Below are 23,866 nucleotides of genomic sequence, written 5' to 3' on the forward strand. Positions count from 1 at the left end.
TCAAAACATTTTCCTTTAATTTTTTCCCCAGCAGTGTGAAGAGACCTATTTTCTATGTTTTTTATGCTACTACAGTTCTGAAAATGTACTAACCGTGAGAAAATGAAAAGCCTGTGATTTATTTATGGCTATAGGAGTTTTCCATTATTTGATCTCAGCTCTAATATTATCTCTGCTGCCTTGCAATAAAAAAAGTCCCTGGTTCGAAAACCTACTTTGGCAACAATGAAGTGGGTATAAAAATCTGTACCCAGATTAATTTTTTAAATCTACATTTTGGTTTTGATGTAGGAGAGAGTTGTATTTAAGTTATACAACAAACACACATTTCATAAACTAGAGACTTGTCTGAAAAAACATGCAACTTTTCTTTAACTGCCTGACAGTTTTATGATCAGAATTGATCTATTATGCAGGTATTTAGGATTTTGACTTTGACTAGGCCAATCTGACATGTAACCACAGTATGCTTTGACCTCAATAATTCCACTGGCTTTATGTTTAATCGTTTTGCTAGTATCCAAACCAGTCTCAGGTGTTTTTCAGCCTCTAACAACTTCCCCTGAGTCTGCAATTTATAGACTCTCCTCCTGCTTCTGTCTTTTGGGACAGACAGCAGCAAGGCTGAATGTTTTTTATTTCTTCTTTGCAAAACATCTCAGTCTCAGTCAGACTGGGTGGAAAATGTCTGTGAACATCAGATTTTATTATTTTGCTACAAATTGGATTTTGATTTTCTTTTTGACTGGAGCTTTGCGACACATGAATACAATTTGATCTTTGCGACACATGAATACAATTTGATCTAAATCCACTGACTGCATGCATGGGTTAGTCCAATCATTCTCCACTCTTATGCTGAGGAAAACAGCAGAAAGAAAGAAACATCCCCACAGCATGATGCTGCCACTGCCGTGTTTCACTAAGAGAGGGAAACATGATATTTAATACAATTTGCAAGGTGCTGTCTTTGTTTGTGTATCATTTTCTTGGTGCTGCGATAGTATTTTATGTTAGTCAAAATGCATTATCTTGCATATTTTCTATATGTTCAACTAAAATTTCAATTGAAAATTATTTATCTCCTATTTGTGGACACAACATTAGCTTATGTTTGAGTTTAGCATCCTTTCTACACCAAAATAATTATGCTAGATTTAAGTGACTTAACAAAGAATGTAATGGCCTGGTTTCACTGCTTTAGTTACCTTTGATTCCTGTCCTCATTTGGCCTTAGATTAATAAAAATCAGACTAAAAATCCAGTCTGTAACATTACTCATCTCCCATTTAGTTATTTCTTTATTTATTAAAGTAATTGGGCAAATAAGGACCTGCATGTGGAGTCTCCTCTTTTGTTAACATAAAACCTCCTGAGCTTGATCAGGTACTGGAAGTTGAATGGAAAGCATGACATTTAGAAAGTGTGAAAAACTATTAATAATCATTACAAGAAAATATTCTCCCTTGGCACTATACAGAGAGGACATTTGTTGCTATGGAAACTCAGACATCTTGCAATACTTCTCATCGAGACATGCATCTTTCACGGAAAAGGATTAGGGCCACTGGAAAAGAAATCTGACTTTAATCTCAGAATTCTAACATTAATCTCAGAATTCTGACTTTAATCTCAAATTTTCTTTTCCTCAAAATTCTGACTTTAATCTCAGAATTCTTTTCTCAGAATAATGACCTTAATCTCAAAATTATTTTTCCTCAAAATTCTGACGTTAATCTCAGAATTTCTTTTTCAGAATAATGACTTTAATCTCAGAATTCTGAGAAAAAAGTCCTAATTCTTCTTTCTTTCCAGCGGCCCTATTCCTGCTCCGTACTATTCTCACGTGCCAAAAACATTCATGTCTAATGTAATTTCTCATACGGGATCTTGCTGAGGTAAACCTCCTGTTTCATCTTCCTTCACACGGATATAAAAACCCGGCAGTCTCTTGTACTTAAAAATGTTTATTAGTTTTAAAAGGTGTTTTTAAAAAAATGCATCAACAAGCACTTCCTCTCATAAAAGCAATGTCTAAAATACAAAAAAACAAAACAAAAAAAACGTCACAGCAAAATGATTACAGTGGAGAGAAGCTCTACATCTCGGCACCACTTACAAGAGGAAGGGTAAAGTCTTAGTGAAACATTAGTGCTAATGAACACACAGTAAAACAATGGAAACCTGGGGCGGAAAAATGCACACAACAAATATAAAGTCTGCTTTTTAGCAGTCAAATATAATCAGCAAGGTTCAAATGACTGCACTTTTAATGTATCCAGACATTATTCTTTGAGCAGATAACCATTACACACAGTGCCACTTCCACAGAAACAAGTGCAAACGTTTTTGGAGCTCCATCCTGAATCTAAGGAGCCAGGATGCATCTAAAAGCAAATTCAATAAAACAAGAAGAGATGTACCTTACTGTGGTAGTATATGTTGATAATATAAAATACTAGTTGAGTTATTGTGTTTATGCAACATGACATGTCTTAGTTCTTCTGTACAAACAACCCGGCATAAATAAATAGTAGTAAAGCAACCAGAACTGACCACACTTCATGTCTGTACAAAACACAGCAGTAGAGTCGGATCAGAAAATCACCAATAAAAATTACAAACAGTAGATCAATTCGTCGCCTCTAGGATAAGTTTCCCTATATAAAACATGTTCCTGCTGCTTAAACAAAAGCATCAAAGAGAGTAAACAGAGAGATTACTACATTTTAGAGACAAACGTCTTTCCAGTGCTGTAAACGTCACAAGGTTTCTACTTCTTGTCGTACTTTCAAAGTGCAGTCACATGGCTTTTAGCTGCTAACACACAGCACTATTTAACATTGCACTCATTGCACAGTGCAAGTTTCTGGAGGAGACATCTTTGGCATGGACATAAGGCTCAGGAACCAGAGATCCTCAGGTGCATCTTTTGTTTAGCGTGAAGCTCCGCTGGGTAGGAAGAGAAGCTTCACATGGCAGCCGGAACACAGTGATTATTCTTGTTTTTATTGTAAAGCACAACAGATTGTCAGCGCTGTAGCCACAGGTTTATTACACAGCCCAGCCAATAAAATAAAAGCACCGCTTTCATTACGACAAGCATTGAGTCTGACGTTACGCATTAATGAGAATTAAACCGTATTCTGCTTTTATTCCTCTGTGAGCGTTTCTGTTGACGTAAAGGTGAAGTTTTCTTCACCGTGTTTCAGGTAAAGTCTGACCCTCCGTTTAATTGTCCTGCCAGTTTAAACATAGCAGAGATTTTACAGCACCTGGCTCGAATTACAAAATAAAATCCAGGCAATTCCTTTCTAGCATGCAGTGGTTTAAAATAAATATTCATAAAGCCACAAAAGAGAAGCGGGAAACTTGCAAAAAAAGAAAGAGATTACAATTGCTTTTCATGTTCATTATTAATAAAAACAGTGCAAGAACCACCCATTCAATGGGTTTTGTTAGTAAAGTGGTTATATTATAAACATTTTCTTTTATTTAGTGGTTGAAAAGGACCCTGCTGGTGCGACATATTTTATTTAAAGCTATTTTTGAGAAAATTAAACAAAAATTTAATTTTTGTTTAATCTCGTAACATCTTTTTGATTGAAATCATGTAGTTTTAACGGAATTGTTAGCACTAAATCTGCCAAGATCAACGATGTTTCTATTAAATAAAAGCATAAAACAAATATCAAAAATGTTTTTAAAGCTTGAAAATCTTTAGGAAAATTTTTCCCTTCTTTTTAAGGTCCTGTAAAGATAACTTTTACACACATTTTGTAAAGAAAAACTCAATAATTTATTCTTTTATTGCAGTAGCATTGTCTCTTACAGGAAAATAACGTAAATAATCAAAGTTAGGGAATAACTGCATTTAACTGGATCAACAGTGGCAGAGTTATTGGTCTCCCTTCCTGTTTGAATCCCTTTTTTAAAGAAGGACATAAAGATAATAAATATGCTTCATTATGCACCAGTGGCTAAAGCAAACAAACCTCTGTGTAAGGTATAAATAAATTAATAGTAGACATAAATAAAGAATAAATAAAAAAGGCTTCAGCTACATTCATTTCAACATTTGCACCAGTGGTGATTTTGTAGAAATAATTATTTCTAAACACTGGATTTTTAAATTCCTACTCAAAGTAAGTGCTGGATTTTTAATAATATTTCTGTGTGATTCATATTTTTCTTTACCAGGGTTGAAAATAAATGTGGCTGGTTATATTTGTACATGATTAGATAGCTAAAACATGATCGTACATATATTTGTATAAAGATTAAAGCTACATGGATGAATTTGGATCAAAATCTCTTGTTGACATGACAATTTGATCCAAAATGTCATGTCACCAAGTGGGTACCTGGAAGCACAGACAGCTGGTTTAGATGGATCATTTTTATCTTTTTAGTCTAAAAATAATCCAAAAATAAAAAACGTAGGTTACTTTGCATTCTTAACCAGGTTTTTGTATTCATCTCAACTTTGTAGTAAATAGAACCACAAACAACTTTACACACTTTATACTTTAGCTAACACAAAAATGTAAACTGTGTTCCTGACCCTTTACAATCTGAATACTTTGTTACCTTAAGTAAATTTAGTTTGTTATCAAGCAGATAATGAGAAAATATGTCACAAGAAATGAATTTTTGTGTGTTTATGTAAAAATTTTAATTTGTGTGTCTTGAAACTTGAGAATATTAGATGTTGCGGCACCACAGGTGAGCACTTTCACACAGGTTAGTTTTTATTAATATCTAAGTAAACTGTTGAGTTTTATTCCTACATTAAAGTCTATGACACAGATCTGTGGCAATATACATTAATAGTTAACAATAGATTGTAGTTTCATTTATATTATGTTCTTTTAAACATTGATGTAGTTTTTAAATGTTAAATACCATGATGTAACTGTATATTTAGAGAAATACATAACAGTGAGTTTAGGCAGGTGTTTATCTTTTTGCTCTATCTGCTTGCTGGAGTTACTTTTGATAAAAAGGTGATTTTTTTATTGTATAATTAAAGGGATGTTTTGTGTTGCAGCATTATATCAGTACAGCGTGGCACTTAAACTGGACAAACCTCCAGTGTGTCCTCAGTTTTGTTAGTACATTAGAGTTACGGTGTAAATACCTGATAAATACATAAAAAAACACACAGCTACATCAGTTTTAAATGGAAAAAGTCTAATTTTTCAGCCCATCAGCCCAACAGTTGGGTGATCTTTGCTCTCCAGCCAGTCCAGTCCGCCTGAGTGAGGCGTGTCGCTGATTTGCTGGAACAGCTGGTCGTTCAGCTCCTCGGATGTGGCGCTGTGAAACCGGCTCTGCTGCTGACTGGGGTCAAACAGCAGGTTTGTGTCCAGCGAGTTCAAGTCGTTGATGCTGCCAGACAGCTCCGATGTCATCCTGATCTCACAGGGGAAGTCTGCCCCGCCCGCGGTGAGCTCCGACACCTGCTCCATGAGCGGCCCCGTCAGGAGGTGGTGCTGCTGCGTGTTCCTGAAGTCCAAATGCTGCTGCTGCGAGCTCAAAGCTAGCATTGCCGACTGAGCCTGCTGCTGCTCTGCAGAGGCTGGCTGAGTTTGGTTGTTGCCTGCTGAGAGACTCATTTGTTCGCCAACAGTGTTTTCTATGAGGTAGCCTGGCTGCTGTGAGCTGCCGCTGGACTCAGACGCCATCAGGCTCAGGCTGTCATCGCCACAAGAGCGGCTGGAGTTGGACTCCAGCATCTGGGTCAGGTTCATCCGAGCAGTGTAGGTGGAGGGAACGCCGTGCACGCCTAAACCGCGCAGCGCCTCATCGTGGTCCCCTTCCAGCTTGCTCAGAAGGATGCTGCTGATGCTGCTGCATTGCTGCACTTCGGTTTGCATCATGACGTTCAGCGGCACGGAGCGGCTCCTCTGAGCCAAGCTGCTGACCATGAGGTTTGCCTCGCTGTTGGCAAAGATGTTCAGCACCTCTGGCGTTACGGGAGAGTTGAAGGGGGACACCACAGAGCGCGGGACGTTGGGAAGAGTGTTGAGGTTCCTCTGATGCACGGCTGGGCTAACGCTGCGACAGCGAAACGTCGTACAGGTAGTTTTGTTATCCAGAGGCGCCGGCACGGCGAAGCCCTCCTGCCTGCTCATGCTGGCAACCTGCTGCTGCACTGGGGAGATGGGGGTCAGGCGGCCACAGTGCCCGTCATGGTGGCGCACATGGGGAACGGCGAAGGCGTGAGGTTTCTGAAACGGCTCATCTGTCAGGCCTCTGTAGCCGGTGAGGATTCCCATTCCGTCGTTTGATTTGTTTGAGCCGCCGCTGCTGCTGCTGTAGCTGCTGTTCATCCAATCCAGCCTGGCCTTGTCGGGGTGGGTCGCCGTGGGCCGCTGCATGGGCTTGACGGGGCTGCTGGAGACGGGGCTGCTGTCGTGGAAACACGTCATGCTGGAGTTGATGGGCGTGAACGCAAACGGGTTCCTGCACTCCACCGGACTGGGAGGGACGGTGCTACTGCAGTTGGAGTGAGGCGTCCCGATAGGGGTGTGGCGGCTGCTGCCCAGGGCGCTGTCCACCGGGGTGGTGGAGGCGATCAGAGAGCAGGGGCTGTCTCCGGTCAGGGCCTGGGCTCCACCCATAACCTCTGAGGTGGGAGTGGGGGTGTGGATGAGGCTGCAGGGGGCCTGATAGAAACCACTCATGCTCTGGTTGGCGGATGTGACGCTGTTTGGTGTCAGGATGGCTTGGCCCTGCAGCGGGCCGCAGCTTCCCAGCCCCTGCAGCCGTTTCAGTTTCATCTGCTCCTCCATCTGGACCAGTTCCTCCACGATGCTGTCCTGCGTCACATCATCATCGAAGGAGAAGTAATCCATGTGCTCCTGCATCAGGAGCTGATTAGGAGCTGCTTGATTCACAAATTGAAGGGAGTTTGCAGCAGAACTACATTGATAAGCTGAGTTTGAAGTCACGCCTGCATGATTCTGGTAGCCGGGGTTAGCTGGTATGCCGTGCATGTTACCCACTGCGTGCCCCCTCTGCTCCTGCATCAAGGTGTCACCAGTTTCCATAACACTGGGAGTGTTTTTCCTCTGCATTGAGCTTTGTGTTTTGGCAACTGAGTTGAAGAGAGAGGAAGAACTTTGGACATGGACCTGAGAGGAGAAGACACTGCTCATTTTCCTCTCCAGCTCCCTGGAGGCTGGTGCACTCTCTGGTCTACCTGAGCTACCTTGGCATTGGACATAACCAGCACCCTCTGCTGGCTGCTGGGGCATAAAAACCCGTTTAACTGGGGAGAGGTCTGAAGTGAGGCCCGAGCGTTTCCTGAAGCTCTTTGTTGATAAGAACCCGTCTTCTGCTTGGGCGGATTCTTTGCAGGACAATAATCTGCTGGTGTTTGCTAAAGAAAGAGTGCTGGTGTTCAGATCAGAAGAGGTTAAGAGTAAAGAGCCGGCTTTATTGGCAGTATTACTGCTACTTTTGACTGCAGACGAGGAGTTTCCACTGCTTGAGTTGGCTGATGTTTCCTCCAGACCCAGGAAGCCTTTGGAGTGAGGAATGGGCACACTAGCCGCTCTCTGAACTGGACCTCCAGCTCTGTTTGCTGCTCCCTCCTGGGTCAAAGCCTGACTGCTGGGATTTTGCATTTGGCTGTTCATATGTATTGCTTCAACTTCCATTTCCACATCCATGCTCTGAGTGTCTGCCCCAGTTATCGGGGCCAGGACGGCCACGGCGGAAGCGCTCCGTGTGTTCTGGTTGGAGCCGGTGTCTGCTGCGGCTGCAGAAGCGACGCCTGCAGACGCCGGCCGCATCATGGTGTTTGTGAGGGACGTCGTCTCCCCGCTTGTAGGCGCCAGAGAAATGGCGGTCATCTTGACCAGGCTGACAGGGCTGACTTGACATGTGGTCATCACTGTCTTAATGGGGCTGTTGGCGATGATCATGGTGGAGGGCGAGCGCATGGCGATGCTGGAGGTGGCAGAGGGCTTGGGCAGGATTTGAGCGTAACGCTGGCGAACTGGGCGTTCCCCCGCTGGACTGGTCAGGTTATTCTGGGCAGGTTTGGGGCTCTGCTTCACTACCTGAACCGGCTGGGAAACCATCTGGAAGTTGATCGGCAGAACTTTGCTCTCCACTGCTGCCACAGGACTCAGCGACATCAGCTGCCCGCTCTTCTGCACCTAAACACAAAAAACAATTATAAACACAGTTAGGGCTGAAGCGATTAGTCAGATGAACTAGGGCTGTTGTAAAAGAATATTTTAGTAATCGAGTACTCTATAGAATATTTTTACGATTAATCGAGTATCTTGTTCCTCTCTCTCTCACATGGTGATGACGCGGTTCCGACAGCAGAAAACCTATCGGACTCTGGTAATCGCGCCACACAATGTAACAATACTTATTTGTCCCCAAAACCTGCTGAAACGCCGGACAATTCAACATCATGCTGCTAGCGCTTAGCAACAACTCCAAGGGCGGAAGTGAGAGCGCTGCCCACCACTAATAACGACCCGGGCGGAACACGGTGCGCTAAATAATAAAACATAATTTAACGACGCTTCGAGGCAGATAAATTTTCCTCTCGGAATTTTAATAATCGAGGTACTCTAATCATTGGAGGAATCGTTTCAGTCCTAAGATGAACCCCTCCAGGCTGAACGGATCGGTGTGGATCCAGCCAAATTTGCAGCGCAAAGTGTGGCGTAATTCTGCCACACTTTGCGCTAAATGAAAAACTCCAATGGTTTCTGAAAGGGGAGACGTTATGCTTTCCAGGAATCTGGGGTTATTATGGTAATTTCACCCCCTCCTGTCTGGAATTAAAAGACATAATCCAAATTTCTTACTGTGATGGGACTTGGCACAGCTGCCACCACGATGCCGATGGTCGGCTGCGGGGAGGGAGGGCTTGGGCTGCCACAAGTCACGCTGTCCAGCATCCGCTTCGTCTGTTCCTCTCCCAGAACAGGAGACAGCATCTTCTGCTCCTGCTGCTTCCTCTGGATCTTCCTCTGCAGCTGCTGCTTTGCGTCTACAGACGGCGACAAAAACATTTTGCCTTGGGGCTGGAAAGGCTGAGCCTCGGCTGTGGGTGCAAAGGCTGAGACGGTCTGCTGAGGTTTGACCTCTGGAGACAAACAGAAGGACTTAAAGACACACTGCAACAACAATGTTATTTATATAGTTTACTGTTGTTCACAATGAAATAAATATTTTTCATTGCTTTGTGGTGGGTAGAGTACCCAAAAACTGCACATAAATAAGAGTATAGCACTGCTTCAACTTATTTTTACTCAAGACAAAGTAAAAAAGTAAAAAATTACTCAAGAGTAAAAACGTATTTAGCAAAATGTCTACTCAAGTACTGAGTAACTGATCAAATCAATCAATATTTAAAAAACACATAACCAGAAGGACCAAAATATAAAACTATGTGAAAATTTCGGTATTTGGTAAGACCACAATGAAAATAACTTATATAAATAACAAAATCAGGCAAAAATAAACATTTTACCAAATCAATTTCTTTCGCTATAAAACTTAAGAAACTAACAAAAACTTCAGGTGTGTGTCTGGTGATTTTTTTTGTTAAAACAAGTTTGTTTTTATTAATTTGTTTTACACAGTGGATAGAGTATCCAGGAATTTTACTCGAGTACAAGTACAGATAGTAAGAGTAAAAAGTGCAATGTAGTAATAGTACTCTTAAAATTAATGTTTTTCCCAAAAAGTCACCCAAATAAATGTAGCTAGTTACTACCCAAATGTATTTTAGAATAAAAGTTTTCGTCATATAAAAAATATGTGCACTCTAAAAAACATTTGATCATTTTAGTAAAAATATTTCAAGTCAAAAACTGATTTGACAAAATTAATCCAATTTAAAGCGACGCACACTAAAACAAAGGAGACAAGGCAATGGCAAAAGAACAACGCTTGTATAAGGAAAAGACTAAACAAAATATATATACATTTCTTGATGAAAAGCATGTTTAAGGAAAACAAAAAAGAAAATATATACAATTTTTTTTTTTTACAAAAACGCACTTGTAAGGAAAAGGCAAAAGAAAATATTTTAATTTCTTGATAAACACATGTTTAAGGAAAAGGAAAAACAAAAAATACACATTTCTGCTTTAATTTTTAATTACGTCAGTTTTGGTCCTCCACAGAGAGTGCAGTAACGAGTTGCTGCCACTAGATGTCTCCCCCACCTTTCGGCAGCGTTAGCTTGCTCACCTGCTGCTGCTGCGCCGGTCATTAGCGTGAGAGCTGCCAGAGACTTGTTGCTGATGTAATGGCTGTCGATCAGAAAGCGGGCCAGGTCTTCCACGGCATCAAACTGGCGCTTCAGAACCTTCTGGGCCCACTCACACACGAGATCACAGGCTGCAAATCGCACCTCCTCCTTGATGCCGCTCACATGGCATGGCGACTCCAGGGCGTCACACTGAAGCTGCTCGACGCGGATGGAGTTATACAGGCAAGAACAGATTAATAAAAGGTTCTCCAGCACTAAAAATGTTTTTAAAAAGTCCGGTTTGCTTACTCCATCTGCTGATTTATGGAGGTCCAAAGTGGGTAAAGACGGCATGTGGACGAACGGTCTCTTTCTTAGTCCACTGTAGCAATATGTAACTCAGAGTTAAGGCCAAAATAGTGAATTTGTACTAGAACATTTTAGAAAGCATTTAAACAGGTTAGGAACGGTCTATGGGCTAAACAAGACATGTTCATTAGATTTTTTTCCCCACACAAAAGCATTCTTAAATAATTAGATGTTATTCTATTATGAGCTTCTTTCATAACAAGCTGCTTACCCTGCAAAAACACAAAATCTTACCAAGTAATTTTGGTCTAGTTTCCAGTGCAAACATCTTATTACACTTGAAATAAGACAAAACTAACTTAAAAGTAACTTTTCAGCATGGTATAGAGGATTGTTTTAAGTAAATAATTCCTTAATATTAATGAAAAAGTACTTGCTCTATTATTGGCAGACAAATTAACTTATAACATGGGAAAAATGTCTTGTTATAAGTTCATTTATCTGCCAATGGAACTAGTACTTTTTCCATCAATATTAAGGAATTGTTTACTTAAAACAAGCCTGCTAAAAGTAAGTTAGTTTTGTCTTATTTCAAGTTTGCTAAGATATTTGTGCTGGAAACTAGACCAAAATTACTTGGTAAGATTTTGTATTTTTGCAGTGTAGGGCCTCTTTAAATCCAAATAAGCTGCTGCTGGCCTGAAACTGGCTGCAAACAGATGCGCAATTATACAACCCTACGACTTTGAAAAGCAGAAGTAGAGCCTCTTGCACAACCAACAAGAATGCAGGAAGTGGTTTCTGGATGACAAGTCGACAACAAAACTCTTGTCTTATCCAGCAGCCATTGTACAGCAGTAAAACTAGCTGACCAAACATGCTGGAGATCCTCAGAACCAGAATCTAGGAACAATCTTCTAGAAAACAGCAAAAATGCTGAAACATTTAGTTCGTTTAAGATAGAAACCAATTTGTTTAGAACTGCCATTGTTTAATAACTGGCACACTGACTGAACATCTAGTTTTATTACTTCACTTTATTTTACCACTGAAGTCTAATGTTTCTTTTTTATTTATTAAGCACTTTAAACTGCATTTTTACTGAAATATGCAGTAAGCAAAAATCTTGACAACCTACACAGTAAAACTAAAGTCTATGTTTTAGCTTTTTAATTCAACTTAATGTTAATAAAAAAACAGTTTTTCTGAAGCTTTAATCTAAAAACCAGTCTCCCTTCAGCTAACCAAGATGTCTTTTTTAACCACTTGACGAAATTAAAGATATCTGACCCCACCTTCCTCTGAGATAATGACATTAACCTCAGTGAAGGTCATGAACACAAAACAAACAGCAGCTTGACGTCACGAGCTCAACAGGCACGGCTACGCATGAAGGTCAAGATTACAGAGACGCCCCCGAGGGTCTCTGTATTCTGCTGCTGCCTTTGAGGTAGAAGGGGGCTTCATTTCATTTCACATCTATATTTAGAGAGCTTATGAACTGCTGCAGCAGATGGTCTGAGACCAGACACACACACACACACACATGCAGACAGACATGGGCCAGACTGGTACAGTACGGTCCATTCCAGTAAAGGATATTTAGATTTCCCTCTCATGCCGAGCCGACGCGCCTTCATGTTCGGGAAGACGTTTTTCATCATCTTCCCAAAGTCTGCGGCACTCAGTGGATGATAGTTGAGATTGTCACAGAAGCTCCTGAATCATACAAGAGAGAAAATAAATGAGTGAATAATAACGGCAAAGAGTGAGAGAGCGGTCACATGACGGCTCGGCTCGGCGTTTCACTGCGAAATGCCTTGCAGAAGCATTTTTATCTCACAAACTTTTGCTTTTTGTCACATTGAAACCGTAAAACTCAATATAATTTTAGGCTCCGGAGCCACAAGTGGCTCTTGAACTTTACTTAATATCTTTGCTTAAACAGACGATATAGAATCAACTAATGTTTTTAAGTGTAGCTCTAATAACAAATGCAGGTTTTTAGTAGTTTTTACTTTTTTAAAAATAGATTTTGCATTGAATTTCCACAACAATACATGCTTCTTACATCATTTTCTCTCTCTTAGGTTTAAAACTGTGTTTTTTTTATGTTGTGTCCTAAAAAATTAACATTCCCAAAACCCAAAATTGTTGTCCTTCATAAAATTTCAGTGAAGTTATTTTGAAAGGATTGGCAACAAAAACAAAACACACAGCCTCTAAACTTCACACATCTGATTGAGAGACAGCCTGAAACTGGAGTCAATTTTCAAAATTTTATGTGAATAAAAATGAAAGTCATTCATTTTCCTTATATTAAAAAAAAAACTACATTTATTTGTTTTGGTGTATCACAAAAAATACCAACAAAGTACAGTTAAGTTTATTGAGTTTATTGTTGTAATGTGATAAAATGTGGAGACATTGGTACGGGTATGAAAAGGGTGTGAATATTTTTGCAGTGTGCTGAATTTCAGCATTTTTTGATGATACAAGAATGTAAAGAAGGAAGGACGTCTATGAAGGATAAAAGAAGGAATGAAGGAAGGTCACATGGAAGAAAGAAAACATTTAGAAGATCACCATCACAAAAATATAAAATCTTACCAAGTATTTTTATTCTAGTTTCTTGGGAAAATACCTTAATACACTTTAAATAAGACACAAAATAACTTACAAGTAACTTTTCAGCAAAATACAGGAGCTTGTTTTAAGTCAATAATTCCTTAATACTGATTTTTTTAAAGTTTTAGTTCCACTGGGGTTAAGACATTTTGTCATATAAGTGAAATACTAGTTCCGGTGGAACTAGTATTTTTAAGGAATTATTGATATTAGACAAGCTCCTGTACTGAAAAGTTACTTGTAAGTTAGTTTTGTCTTGCTAAGATATTTGCACTAAAAGCCAGACCAGAAATTCTTGGCAAGATTTGGGGTTCTTGGAGTGATGGGACAGGAATTAAAATCTGGAATTGCAAATAATTTTTAGAAACTCATTTTTTGTTTTCCAAACTGGCCCAAAAATGCTGAATCAAATCCCAGACTTTTCCAGATTGTGCAGGAACAACCTTCACCTGTTGACACTACAGATCTATCAGGTTGCATCAATCAATACGGGTCCCAAAATATACATGTAAAGTTCACTAAAACCTCTGCCCTGGTTGATTATTGATTGATTATCAGCTGTAGTTCCCATTCACTTAGATAAACCTCGTAGGCATCAAACAAACACTAAGCCTGCTACATGTTTTGGGTCTTTTTTTAGCAGCCGGTCCCGAAGGCGCCAATGTTTCTGGAGGCTGCTGTATTTTTGTTCTGGTGGAGTTAAATAGATAAAAAAAAAAAAGTTATATAAGAGTGTCAGAGCTTTTCAATGGCTGTCTCAGATTTTCCATTCTAATATTACCAACACATGCTGCTCTGTGATTCTCATGCCTGCTGCATCTATTTATACCGACACTTTAGCCTGCAGTAATGTAGGGCAGGACGCGGCACAAACACTGAAAGGTGTTCGCACAAAGGAAAATTAAAAACAAAAGCAACTCCTGAAAAATGTCTTATTTAGTGGCTGTATGCTAAAAGCAAAATTCTAAAGTTGTGGCTAAAATAAGTGGACTTCTGCAGCAAAGTTTTGCTCCGTCTGTCCGTACTTGTACTCATCGTAGACCTCCTGCTTGGGAAGCGAGGTCTCCGGGTATTCCTCCAGATAGTCGCGGATCCAGCCGAACGCGTGCATCTGCTGAGTGCGGCTGGACGACAGGGCGCTCTGGTCACTGAGAAAAGAGCCGAGTCACTGACTGCACAGAAACTGATTCAGCAACACAAAAACCTCCTCAAAGCCATCGATACGAACAGTTTATCGCAAACATGTTCTGTGGTTTGATCATGGATCGTTGTTATTGCTCAGGTGTTTATTTATCATGCAGGTGAGATCAGTGCTGGGCGACACGTCTTGAGGTAAAATCAGATTTTTTTTTCATACCAGATCTGATTTTCTTAAAAAGAAATTAGAGAGTGGTAGAGCGAGCCTATATTAAGCTAAAATTAGCAGAAAAACGACTCATTTTTATTAAATGTCTCAAAATTATGAGAAAACAAGTTGTTAGCCCAGTTCAAGTGGTTCTTTCTTCGAAATAGATATAATTGTTTGAGCAATCGTTTAAAAATCCTCCTACTGATAACAATCTGAATGTGCTAAAAGATTAAATATCTTTAAAACTTATAAATTCACAAGAGTCTTAAAATTTCTCACTTTAATTTTTTATTTTAAAATATAAAATTATGACTTTACTCTCTACTCCTAATATTGTGACTGTATTCTTGAGTTATTTCGACTCTATTGTCATATATTTTTCTTGTAATATTATGACTTTATTCTTGCAATTTAAAAGAAAAATTGTAGCCTGGCTCTAATATTCTGAATTTAAAGTTCAAATAAATAGACGCCGCCATCTACGCACCCTGACGTCACTGAACTATGGGGGAAAAAATCCAGATTTTCCAAGACCAAAAAGACCAAAAATTTGATTAATTAAAAAAGTCGATTTATTGCCCTGTGAGGTTTTACCTTTTCTCTGCGCTGCTGCTGGGACCAGTAGGCAACTTGAGGTAGAGGTAGAGTTTTTCAATGTCTGAGAACTTCTCCACATCTTGCTGCAGACGTAAAAAAAAAAGAGGATAAAAGTTGATATTTTTAATCAGGGTGAATCCTAATTGCAACACAAAGTATTATTTTTTGCAACTAAGCTTGTATAATAAGTAGAAACATTTTCATCTGGGGATTTTTACTGAAAAGAAAACTTTGCTGCATCTAAATCAGCTTTTTTTTAATTTATTGAACTCAGCTCAAATCTGTAAACATTTTAAAGGAAAATGACCCAAATTCTGTTTTTATGTCTGAGAATAAATTTGTTCAACTGAGTCCAAAAGAATTTGAAAATTAAATGCAAATGTTCAAAATCCTGTTTATGTTTTGTATCTGCGATGAATAACAAAACAAAAAAAACAAACAAAAAAAAAAACAATTGGAAGACTTTAGTTGCTTCGTTTTATTTTTGTTTGTTTTCTTTGCCAGTGAATACTTTAGACTCGACGATTTGGCCCATGTGACAAAAAGTTTGTACACCCCTTTTCAAGCAACAACACATAAATTCATCATTTCACCTGGAGTTAAAAAAAATCAGTAACTGTGGCATTTTTTCCTTGTAACCAAAAACTCGAGTGTACTTCACTGGTATTTTATATGACAGACCAACACAAAGTACAGTATCATGGTACTTTGGAACCCTCTGGTTCCAGACTTTGACTAGGTCTTTCTAACACAAAAACAATTCTCTACTACCTCTGGTTTTATATTCGTTGTGCTAATAAAGTGATCCTCCTCTTTTAGAGCCTCTAACAGGTTTTTTCCCATCATCTCTAACGATCTTCGCTGAAATGAGGATAAAACATGGCCGCAGCAGCATGATACGACCACCACCATTTTTTACTACGCTGGTGTTCAGCTTAACATGATGTTAGTTTCTGACACACATGTATTATGAAGTGACTCAGCATTATTATTATTATTATTAATAATTGACACTCATATTAAAACAATAGCTAAGCTAAAGATTCCTCTAAAGGTTTCAGACGTGTGTGTACCAGGGTGTGTTGACCTGTGATGGAGGGCGATCTGTCTGAGGTTTATCTGGTACAGTTTCTGCAGTCTTCCTGTCTTGTCATGTGGTTATATTGTGCCTACATTTTAATAAGAGGTTAAATGTTTCAGAGTCTTAGGTTTGGCAGACAGTGGTGACAGCAGCTGAGTGAGCTCTGAGGGATTCATGTATCTGCTGTGTGTGCTACACAACACTGTGCACACACTCAGTTTAGTAAGACGCTGTGGACAGACGGACGGACAGACAGGCCGGCTCCTGTGGGGCAGGACGGTCTGCAGACTGAACCAAAGTCTTCTGCTGTTAACACGTCTCCCAGCACAGCTCCACTTATCCTCTGAGTTCACCCCCTGGCTTAAGGTCAAAGGTTGTCTGCAGCTTTCACACAATGAAACAAAAATAATTAAGGTCGCACATCAAGTGTAAATTTAGAGGTCATCAGTCCTAGCTCAGAGTTTGTACTTGTGTAGATAAAGTGACTTAATGTGACCTGTTAATTAGATTAATTAAGTTCTAATGAATATTAATGCAGATTATTTTCTTATTGGTTTATCAGAATCTAACTGACAGCCACTTATCAAATGAGTTACTTTTTATTATTGTTTTAAAAATTTAACATGTTTTCTAGGTTTTTAGTTAATGTCACATTTTCAAAAAGAGAAAAAGTTATAATAATTTAGACAAAATAATAAAACTTAGAATGAACTAGTGGATGCTAGTGGTTCAGTATGATGGATAAATTAATGGATGGATGGATGGATGGATGAATGGATGGTTGGATGTATGAATGGATGGATGGGTGGATGAATGGATGGTTGGATGGATGGATGAATGGATGGTTGGATGGATGGATGAATGGATGGTTGGATGGATGTAGTAACTCATGTTTATAAATTCAGTTTCCTGGAGTCGTCGGTCAAATCATTCAATAATTTTTACATTTTGATTCCTTTCCAGCAGGAAGTACTGTCCTGGATTTTCATAATAAAACAACCTGTAAGAAGCTACCATGTGAATCTGAAACATAAATGACCGAAATAATATTTAATCAATTAGTTGAAACCTCTGTGAGGAAATAAGTCTTAGTGAGAGACCAACAGGGACAGCTGAGGATCAAACAGCAAACTCCCAACAAATGAAAACGATCGTCTCATTATTGGAAAAGTAAAAAAATAAAAAAAGTTGAACATCATGATTATCTTTATTTCCACAAACCTCAGATTAACTAAAGGTTTTAGTTGTACTTCGTAGACTGAGAACTCACCAGGATGTCTTCCACTTTTGACTGGACAGATTTGCTGTAAAACAGACACAAAATCTGAATTAGCATGAAGCTGGTGTAACATGAACACTTGTTCCTAAACAGTATTTATTTATAAAGCAGAGGAATGTTTGGTATGTGACCACCCTCCCTGCAGCATCTCTCAGATCGTCTACTAGAGGAGCGACACGTCGAAACGAACAGAAAAACACGTTTTCTAAGACGCATTCTGTCTGTCTAATCAAACGTAGCTTCAGGTGTACAGCAGTAAAACTAATACTTCTAGTATTTTTTTTACCTAACCTTATCACAGCATTTGCAGAATAAAAATGTGTGATGGTCTGAGGCTGTTTTGTAGATTCAGACCTGAACTAATTGTCATAACTGATAAAAATAAAAATCATTCTGCTCTCTACCAAAAACCCTGAAGGAGAATGTTGGTCAGGTTGTGACCTCAAGCTGAACGGACGATGCTTCAAACCACCCATAAAAAACCCATGAAGCAGGTTTTATTATGCCTGCAGCTTTTAAACAAAAAACATGTTCATTACATACTTGTTAAAATTATCATTATATTGTGACAGTACAATGTAAGACAAACTGAAAAACTGGATCTCATCTGCCTTCTCCCAGTGCCTCCAGTACAATCTGCAGAAATACACCACTCAATCAGAAACAACCAATCAGAGCCAGGAAGAGGGTTTTCTCTCTGCTACGCTACAAGAAGGCTAAAGCTAGTTAGCATGACCACTGATAATGGCGGATAAACAGTTTTCCACCATTACCACATTAAGCAGCGTCTATCCGAGGATGATTGTCAGCGCTAAGACCCTCCTCCTGGCTCTGATTGGTTGTTTTTGACTGGGAGTGGAGCATTTCTGTAGGCTGCAATGTTATCACTGGGAGGAAGTGGAGAAACTTGACATTTTTTCAGATTATCTGCCTCATAAGTTGTTAAAATATGAGTTTTAACAAATATGGAAAAAACAATTTGCTGTAAAAGTTTGATATTGTGGCTTTAAGCGGGCTGATCATGCTCTAAAAACCTCTAGAGTGGCGAAATGAAACAATTTAGGGCCAGAATCCTCCACAGTGAACTAGAAAACACCAGCTGTCACAAAGTGGTTATGTTTAGTTTGGAATTATATTTATCACATATGGTTGGAAAATGATTAAAATAATCATTAATTGAAAACTGCATTTTGTATTTACTCAAGTCAGCTTTGACAAATATGAAAATACTTTTTCCTGATCTAATAAAAAAACAAAATAAATCTGCAATGGAGAAAATGCTTTTAATGGCACTATTTGTACAATATTTTACATTTTACTTTTAAAAAACTTTAAACCTAATTACCAGAGATAAATGTTTACCTCTTGTTTGCTATTGACAGTAAGCCTATGGTACACACCACAAATATTTTATTTATTTATTTATTTATTTATTTACTTATTGAATTTACAGTTTAAAAGGAACATAAACAAAGATTTGAGGAAAAAAATCTTGTCTGTCTCTTAAATTAATTTGTAATAATATAAGCAACTAAGCATAAATAAACCATCCACAAAAATACGTCTTTAAATAAAAAATGTAATATGTGTATATAAAAATAAGAATAGAAAAAAATGCATATAAGAAATTATATCTAGAATTTATAATTATCAATTATTTTCTTTGTTAATAATGATAGAGAAAATAAAATCTGTTATATATAAAAAATTATATATACATATTAAATTTTTTTCATCATAATTTGTTCTCATATTGCCTTTGTAATGAGAAAGCTCTCTACTGAATCAATATACTTCATTATACCTTCATGGAATATATAATAATAAATACAACAGGTTAAGTCAAAAAACAGAAAACTAACAGAAAACTATTTTTAAATCCTTTATTCACTTTAATGTATTTAAATGAGCTGCAGCTCTCATGTTTAGGTAAGTCAGACAGTTGTTGACTGAGACAGAAGGGGGCGTGGGTAAAGTCTCTAACTTGGCGGCGCTGGGCGGGTCAGAATCAGGAGATGTTCTGAGCCGTGACATGAGCGGCTCTCTTTAATTCGCTGTTACCAGGGGGCCGAGGATTTCCTGCTGCTGAAAGCCCGTCATTAAGCTCTTTGTGAGGTAGAGCTGGCAGGTAGGCTGAATGACACCTGACGCAATGTTTAGCAAGGGTTCAGCTGCAGAAATAAAGAACTGATGCAACAGCTGCAGTTCATTCTGTGAGGAACGAATGAGAAAAACAGCAGCCATGCAGCTACAACAGAAAATGAACTCTGACCTCTGTGAGTTTCGGCCTTTTTAGAACAGAAAACGTCTACAACATCGCCACCAGGTAAGTGACGTTTCTGCAGACGGTTGAACTCTGAGCTGTTTCTGGTCCCTCAGCCTTTTGGCATTTTATGGCTCCTTGGTTTCATTCAGAAATAAAAGGCTTGAGTAAAACCTAACACTTTATGCCATCACTGTTTACATGATGCAAAACGCCTACATTTCTCTGTTTTAGGGTTTAACGCAGCTCCGTAACTTAAAACCACCAGAAAACAGGCAGTTGAGTCAAGCTTAATTGGTTTTATTGGAATATATTTAATGTTTTTTTAAAAATCCAACAACATTAGAAAAATTTGCTGAATTCAACAGCTGTGTATCTTAAAGGGGTAGTATTATGTATGTTCTAGGCACAGAGAGCTATTTTATAGTACAATCAATTATTTTACCTTCATTTGTTATAAAAATATCAGTAATATACAGATCTGGAAAAAATGAAGAGTCCATTGCTGTGAACCCCATTGAAAACCTCGTTTTTCCACCAAATGTTGATGTCTGAACTCTTCCTGAGTTAAAACATTAGTGTTGTTTATAAATATGAATATGTTTTCTTTGTATTATTTGAGGTCTGAAAGCACTGCATGTTTTGTTATTTTGACCATTTCTCATTTTCTGCACATAAATACTAAATTCTTGCTTGTAATTTCAGACACGTTGTCAGTAGTTCATAGAATAAAAGAACAATGTTCATTTTACTCAAACATTTTTTACTCAAATCAGAGAAACTGATCATGTTAAGTGGTCTCTTAATTTTTTCCAGAGCTGTATATCAAACATTTTAATTACGAATTTTGACTTTGTAATTTAACACCTTGACATTGGGCCTCTGTCTTGTTAAAAAAGTCTTCTTTTTCTGAAGCTCTGCAGTTTTCTAACTATAAACCTTCATTAAAAGTAGTAAAATCGATGCCATGTTCAGGAGCATCTCAGTAAATTAGGATATTAAGTATGAGTTTGAAACAATGATGCTCATTTACAGATTCATTAATCACACATATTTCTGTTCCAAGCATTTTTTCTGTTACTTTTGATAATTATGACTAACAACGAGTGAAAACCCAAAATTCAGCTTTTCAGAAAATGTTAATATTAAGACGAATAAAAACGTTTTTTGAATATAGATGCTATGTTATGTTATGGCCTACTCAGTCGTGGAGAAAACTAGTGAGTTGCCAGATTTCCAGGTGACAATCATTCACAGGGAAAGTCATTGTTAAAGAAGCTGGCTGTAAACATGGAAAGTTGAGTGGAAGGAAAAACGTTTGGTTGAAATCAAGCAGGATAACTAAACCCTAGAGAGCATTGTGGATGAAACTTATCCCACACTCTGGAAGAAATTGATTGGCAGCATACACACACACACCCACACCCACACACACACACACCCACACACACACACACACACACTTTTACAAATGTGATAAGTAATAATAATAATGGAGTGAATTTAATACCATATGGATCAATGTTTACTGTATCAAAAGGCCAAACTGTGATTAGTTCAATGATAGTTTGATTTCTTGGAAATCAAAACTGAAAAACAATTGAATATTCAAAACTCCATTCCAACACATCAGCTCAAACTTGATTAATAAACATGAAGAGCTTTCTGCAGAATAGAGGGTCGTGACCTTTTATTTACACAAAACTCTTGAAGTGTAGATTTAAAAACACTAACGTTAACAGATCCAGACAACATGCTGATATAAGGACTCTTACATTTGAAACGGCACAGGATTAAACATTTGGAGGCTAACGAGGACAGTGGAGGAACGTTAACAATGAACACAGAATAATAATTTCATTAATGCTGCTTGAACATCTTAATGGAAGAACAAATAAATCAGGACTGCAGAGATGCTTTTGTTAACCAGAGATCAGAACAAAGACATTTTTATCAGCTCTGATTGACGATAGGCCAATCAAATGCTAAGAAATCAGAAATTGTTCCTCCTATTCAATAAATACATCAAAACTAAGAACTCCCACCATTTTTGTTCTTTTAAAACACACGAATCAACAGCATGTCGTGTTTAATAGAAGTAAAATACAAGTTAAAACCCATGCTTTGATGAATAAATGGGGATGATCTCTTTCAGTTTCTGCTTGATTCAAAACAACAAATTCAATTAAAAACACATTTTTTTCTAACTTATTCCCATATTCTTTTAAAAATAAAAAAGATAAAATTTGTAAAAAGTAATAGAAGACGCTGATTAGTGGATCTAGTGATGTTTGCAGACTCGACTAGGTTATACTAATAAAAAGGTCAAATGAGTTTAAAGTTACTGTCTGGGTTACAAAGTTGCTGTTAAAGAGTTATCTATAATATCAACAGTGATAAACTACATTGACAAACACAAACTCGTGAGGGAAATAACTTCCTTTTGCCAACGAAGGAACATTTTATGACACTCCACCTGTCCTGAAGTACAACCAGAGGTGAGCTGTAACTAGCTATTTTTACTCAGTTACTTTTACCTGAGTAACTTTTTGAACAAAATGTACTTATAGGAGTAGTTTTACTGCACCATAGTTTGAGGTCAATCTCTGGCTACTCTACCCATCAAGAGTTACTTCACTGAATGACAAACAAACTGAAAACACCAGACAGACCCGCATATTTTATGTTAAAGTGAGACTTCTTGGATATACTAAACTTTAATTACGGAGTACTTATACTTACCTTTCAACCCAGAACAGGAGCATCTAGTTTATATACTTCACTCAACCCACAGCAGGAATTAGAACAAACTAACATTCTAATGTTATTTTTTATCAACTTAATGTGTTGTCCAATTTGGAGGTCAATGTACGCTACATACACTGATCTTTGAAAAACTACAATTTGCATTTACTTTCTTTTTTTTTTTTTGTCTGATCTCATAATTGCTAAATGATATTATTAGATATGATCAGCTATCAGGCTGAAGCAATTAATGGGATTAATGGTGATGAATACATTATTGAAATAATGAACCACTAATTTAGTAATTGATTAATCGTTTTTGCTGAAAGAACAATTAACTCAAAGCCACAACTATACAAAAGATATATAAACATTTTGAATGTAAGATGATGAAACTTTTTGTCTGAGTGGCCTAGTTTTACCCTCACCTGGTTCAAACACTTCGATCATTTTGCACGGGAGCTGAAATGGAAATTTCGTTGAATTCTGTTCAATGACAATAAATGCTATCTAAATCTAAATCTAAAATCTAAAAAAAAGAAAATGTTCTTATGTTATTACATTTAGGCAATGAAATATTTACTTTCTGTTTTAAAAAAGTAACTTAACGATTTCTTTGTTTGAATCTTTTAATGTATTTATAATGCTGTATAAAAACGGCTCAAGCTGTTAAATAGTCTCCAGAATGTGCGCATTTTTTTCAGTTAATCGATAGAATGGTCGATCATTAAAATAATCATTAGTTACAGCCGTAATCAGGTTTTACCAAACATTTTTATAACCTCGTCTTACTTGAGTATTTATTTATTTCTCTATTTTATGGTTACTTTTTACTTTCACTTGAACACCAGAGGTGCTCATACTTGAGAACGGTTTTGCATTTCCATTTTCACAGAGACTTGCCAAAAAATACTACTACAGCTTATACTTACAACTACTACATTTTATACTGATTTTATCTCGTGTGTTGCTCTAAATTTACAAAACCCACGGGTAGTGATGAGATGTCTTATCCGGCATGGTGCATGCCCAAACAGTTAGGTGTAAAACCTCACCAGATGGAGTTCTTGATCCTGAGCTGCAGAGCGCTGGTCTCAGCACCCTGCAGCCCGGGGAGCAGGCCGGGCAGACTCCCCGCTCCGGTGTCCGGCTGCTGGGGATCCTCATCGGCCATCGGGGTGCGCCTCTGAGCGGGACTGGCCTGGAATGGACGGGACTGGACGGAGACAGGCGGAGTCGGGTTAGCGGACATGGACCGGGACACGTTGGGGCGGGACAGCAGCGCGCCCTGTTGTTGTTGTTGTTGTTGTGGCCACCCAGGGCTCCTCCTTCGACATCGCTCGCTTCAGACTCCGGACACCCGCCGGCCGGCCGGTCGGTCC

The 23,866-nt window shown here is 38.4% G+C and overlaps 2 protein-coding genes across 4 annotated transcripts in view; one reads left to right on the top strand and one right to left on the bottom strand.

Annotated features, from left to right (window-relative positions):
- The window catches only part of LOC116718238 (testis-expressed protein 9-like), a 30,554-nt gene that overhangs the window by 943 nt on the left and 5,745 nt on the right, over positions 1-23,866 (top strand). Inside the window, exon 1 of one of the 2 annotated variants that reach the window (XM_032559996.1) lies at positions 19,331-19,802. The exons of the other annotated variant lie outside the window; for it this stretch is intronic. The gene's annotated coding sequence lies outside the window, so the exon portion shown is untranslated. Of the gene's footprint in view, positions 1-19,330; positions 19,803-23,866 lie in introns of those variants that run through there. 2 annotated transcript variants of the gene reach the window in all.
- On the bottom strand, positions 1,955-23,806 carry LOC116718235 (DNA-binding protein RFX7). Of its 2 annotated transcripts, none has more exons than XM_032559986.1 (9): positions 23,540-23,806; positions 17,468-17,501; positions 15,114-15,199; positions 14,197-14,319; positions 12,146-12,262; positions 10,544-10,628; positions 10,234-10,450; positions 8,841-9,121; positions 1,955-8,171 (listed from the first exon to the last, which is right to left on the bottom strand). In XM_032559986.1, the coding sequence occupies exons 1-9, from the start codon at positions 23,734-23,736 to the stop codon at positions 5,202-5,204; spliced, it is 4,110 nt and encodes a 1,369-aa protein (XP_032415877.1). In that variant the 5' UTR covers positions 23,737-23,806; the 3' UTR covers positions 1,955-5,201. The 2 variants fall into 2 exon arrangements, with proteins under 2 accessions (XP_032415877.1, XP_032415876.1); XM_032559985.1 differs by having other exon boundaries at positions 8,841-9,124.

The sequence above is a fragment of the Xiphophorus hellerii genome, chromosome 4 (assembly GCF_003331165.1).
Source record: "Xiphophorus hellerii strain 12219 chromosome 4, Xiphophorus_hellerii-4.1, whole genome shotgun sequence".
Classification (NCBI taxonomy): Eukaryota; Metazoa; Chordata; class Actinopteri; order Cyprinodontiformes; family Poeciliidae; genus Xiphophorus; species Xiphophorus hellerii.

Bases quoted from the DNA above. Each gene is read 5' to 3' on its own strand.
- LOC116718235 (XM_032559985.1), bottom strand. From the start codon at position 23,736: ATGTCCGCTAACCCGACTCCGCCTGTCTCCGTCCAGTCCCGTCCATTC. The intron at 9,125-10,233 runs GTGAGCAAGCTA...TCTGTTTGTCTC, and splicing joins GACCGGCGCAGCAGCAGCAG to CAGAGGTCAAACCTCAGCAG. The intron at 8,172-8,840 runs GTAAGAAATTTG...TTTTGTGTTTAG, and splicing joins CTGTGCCAAGTCCCATCACA to GTGCAGAAGAGCGGGCAGCT.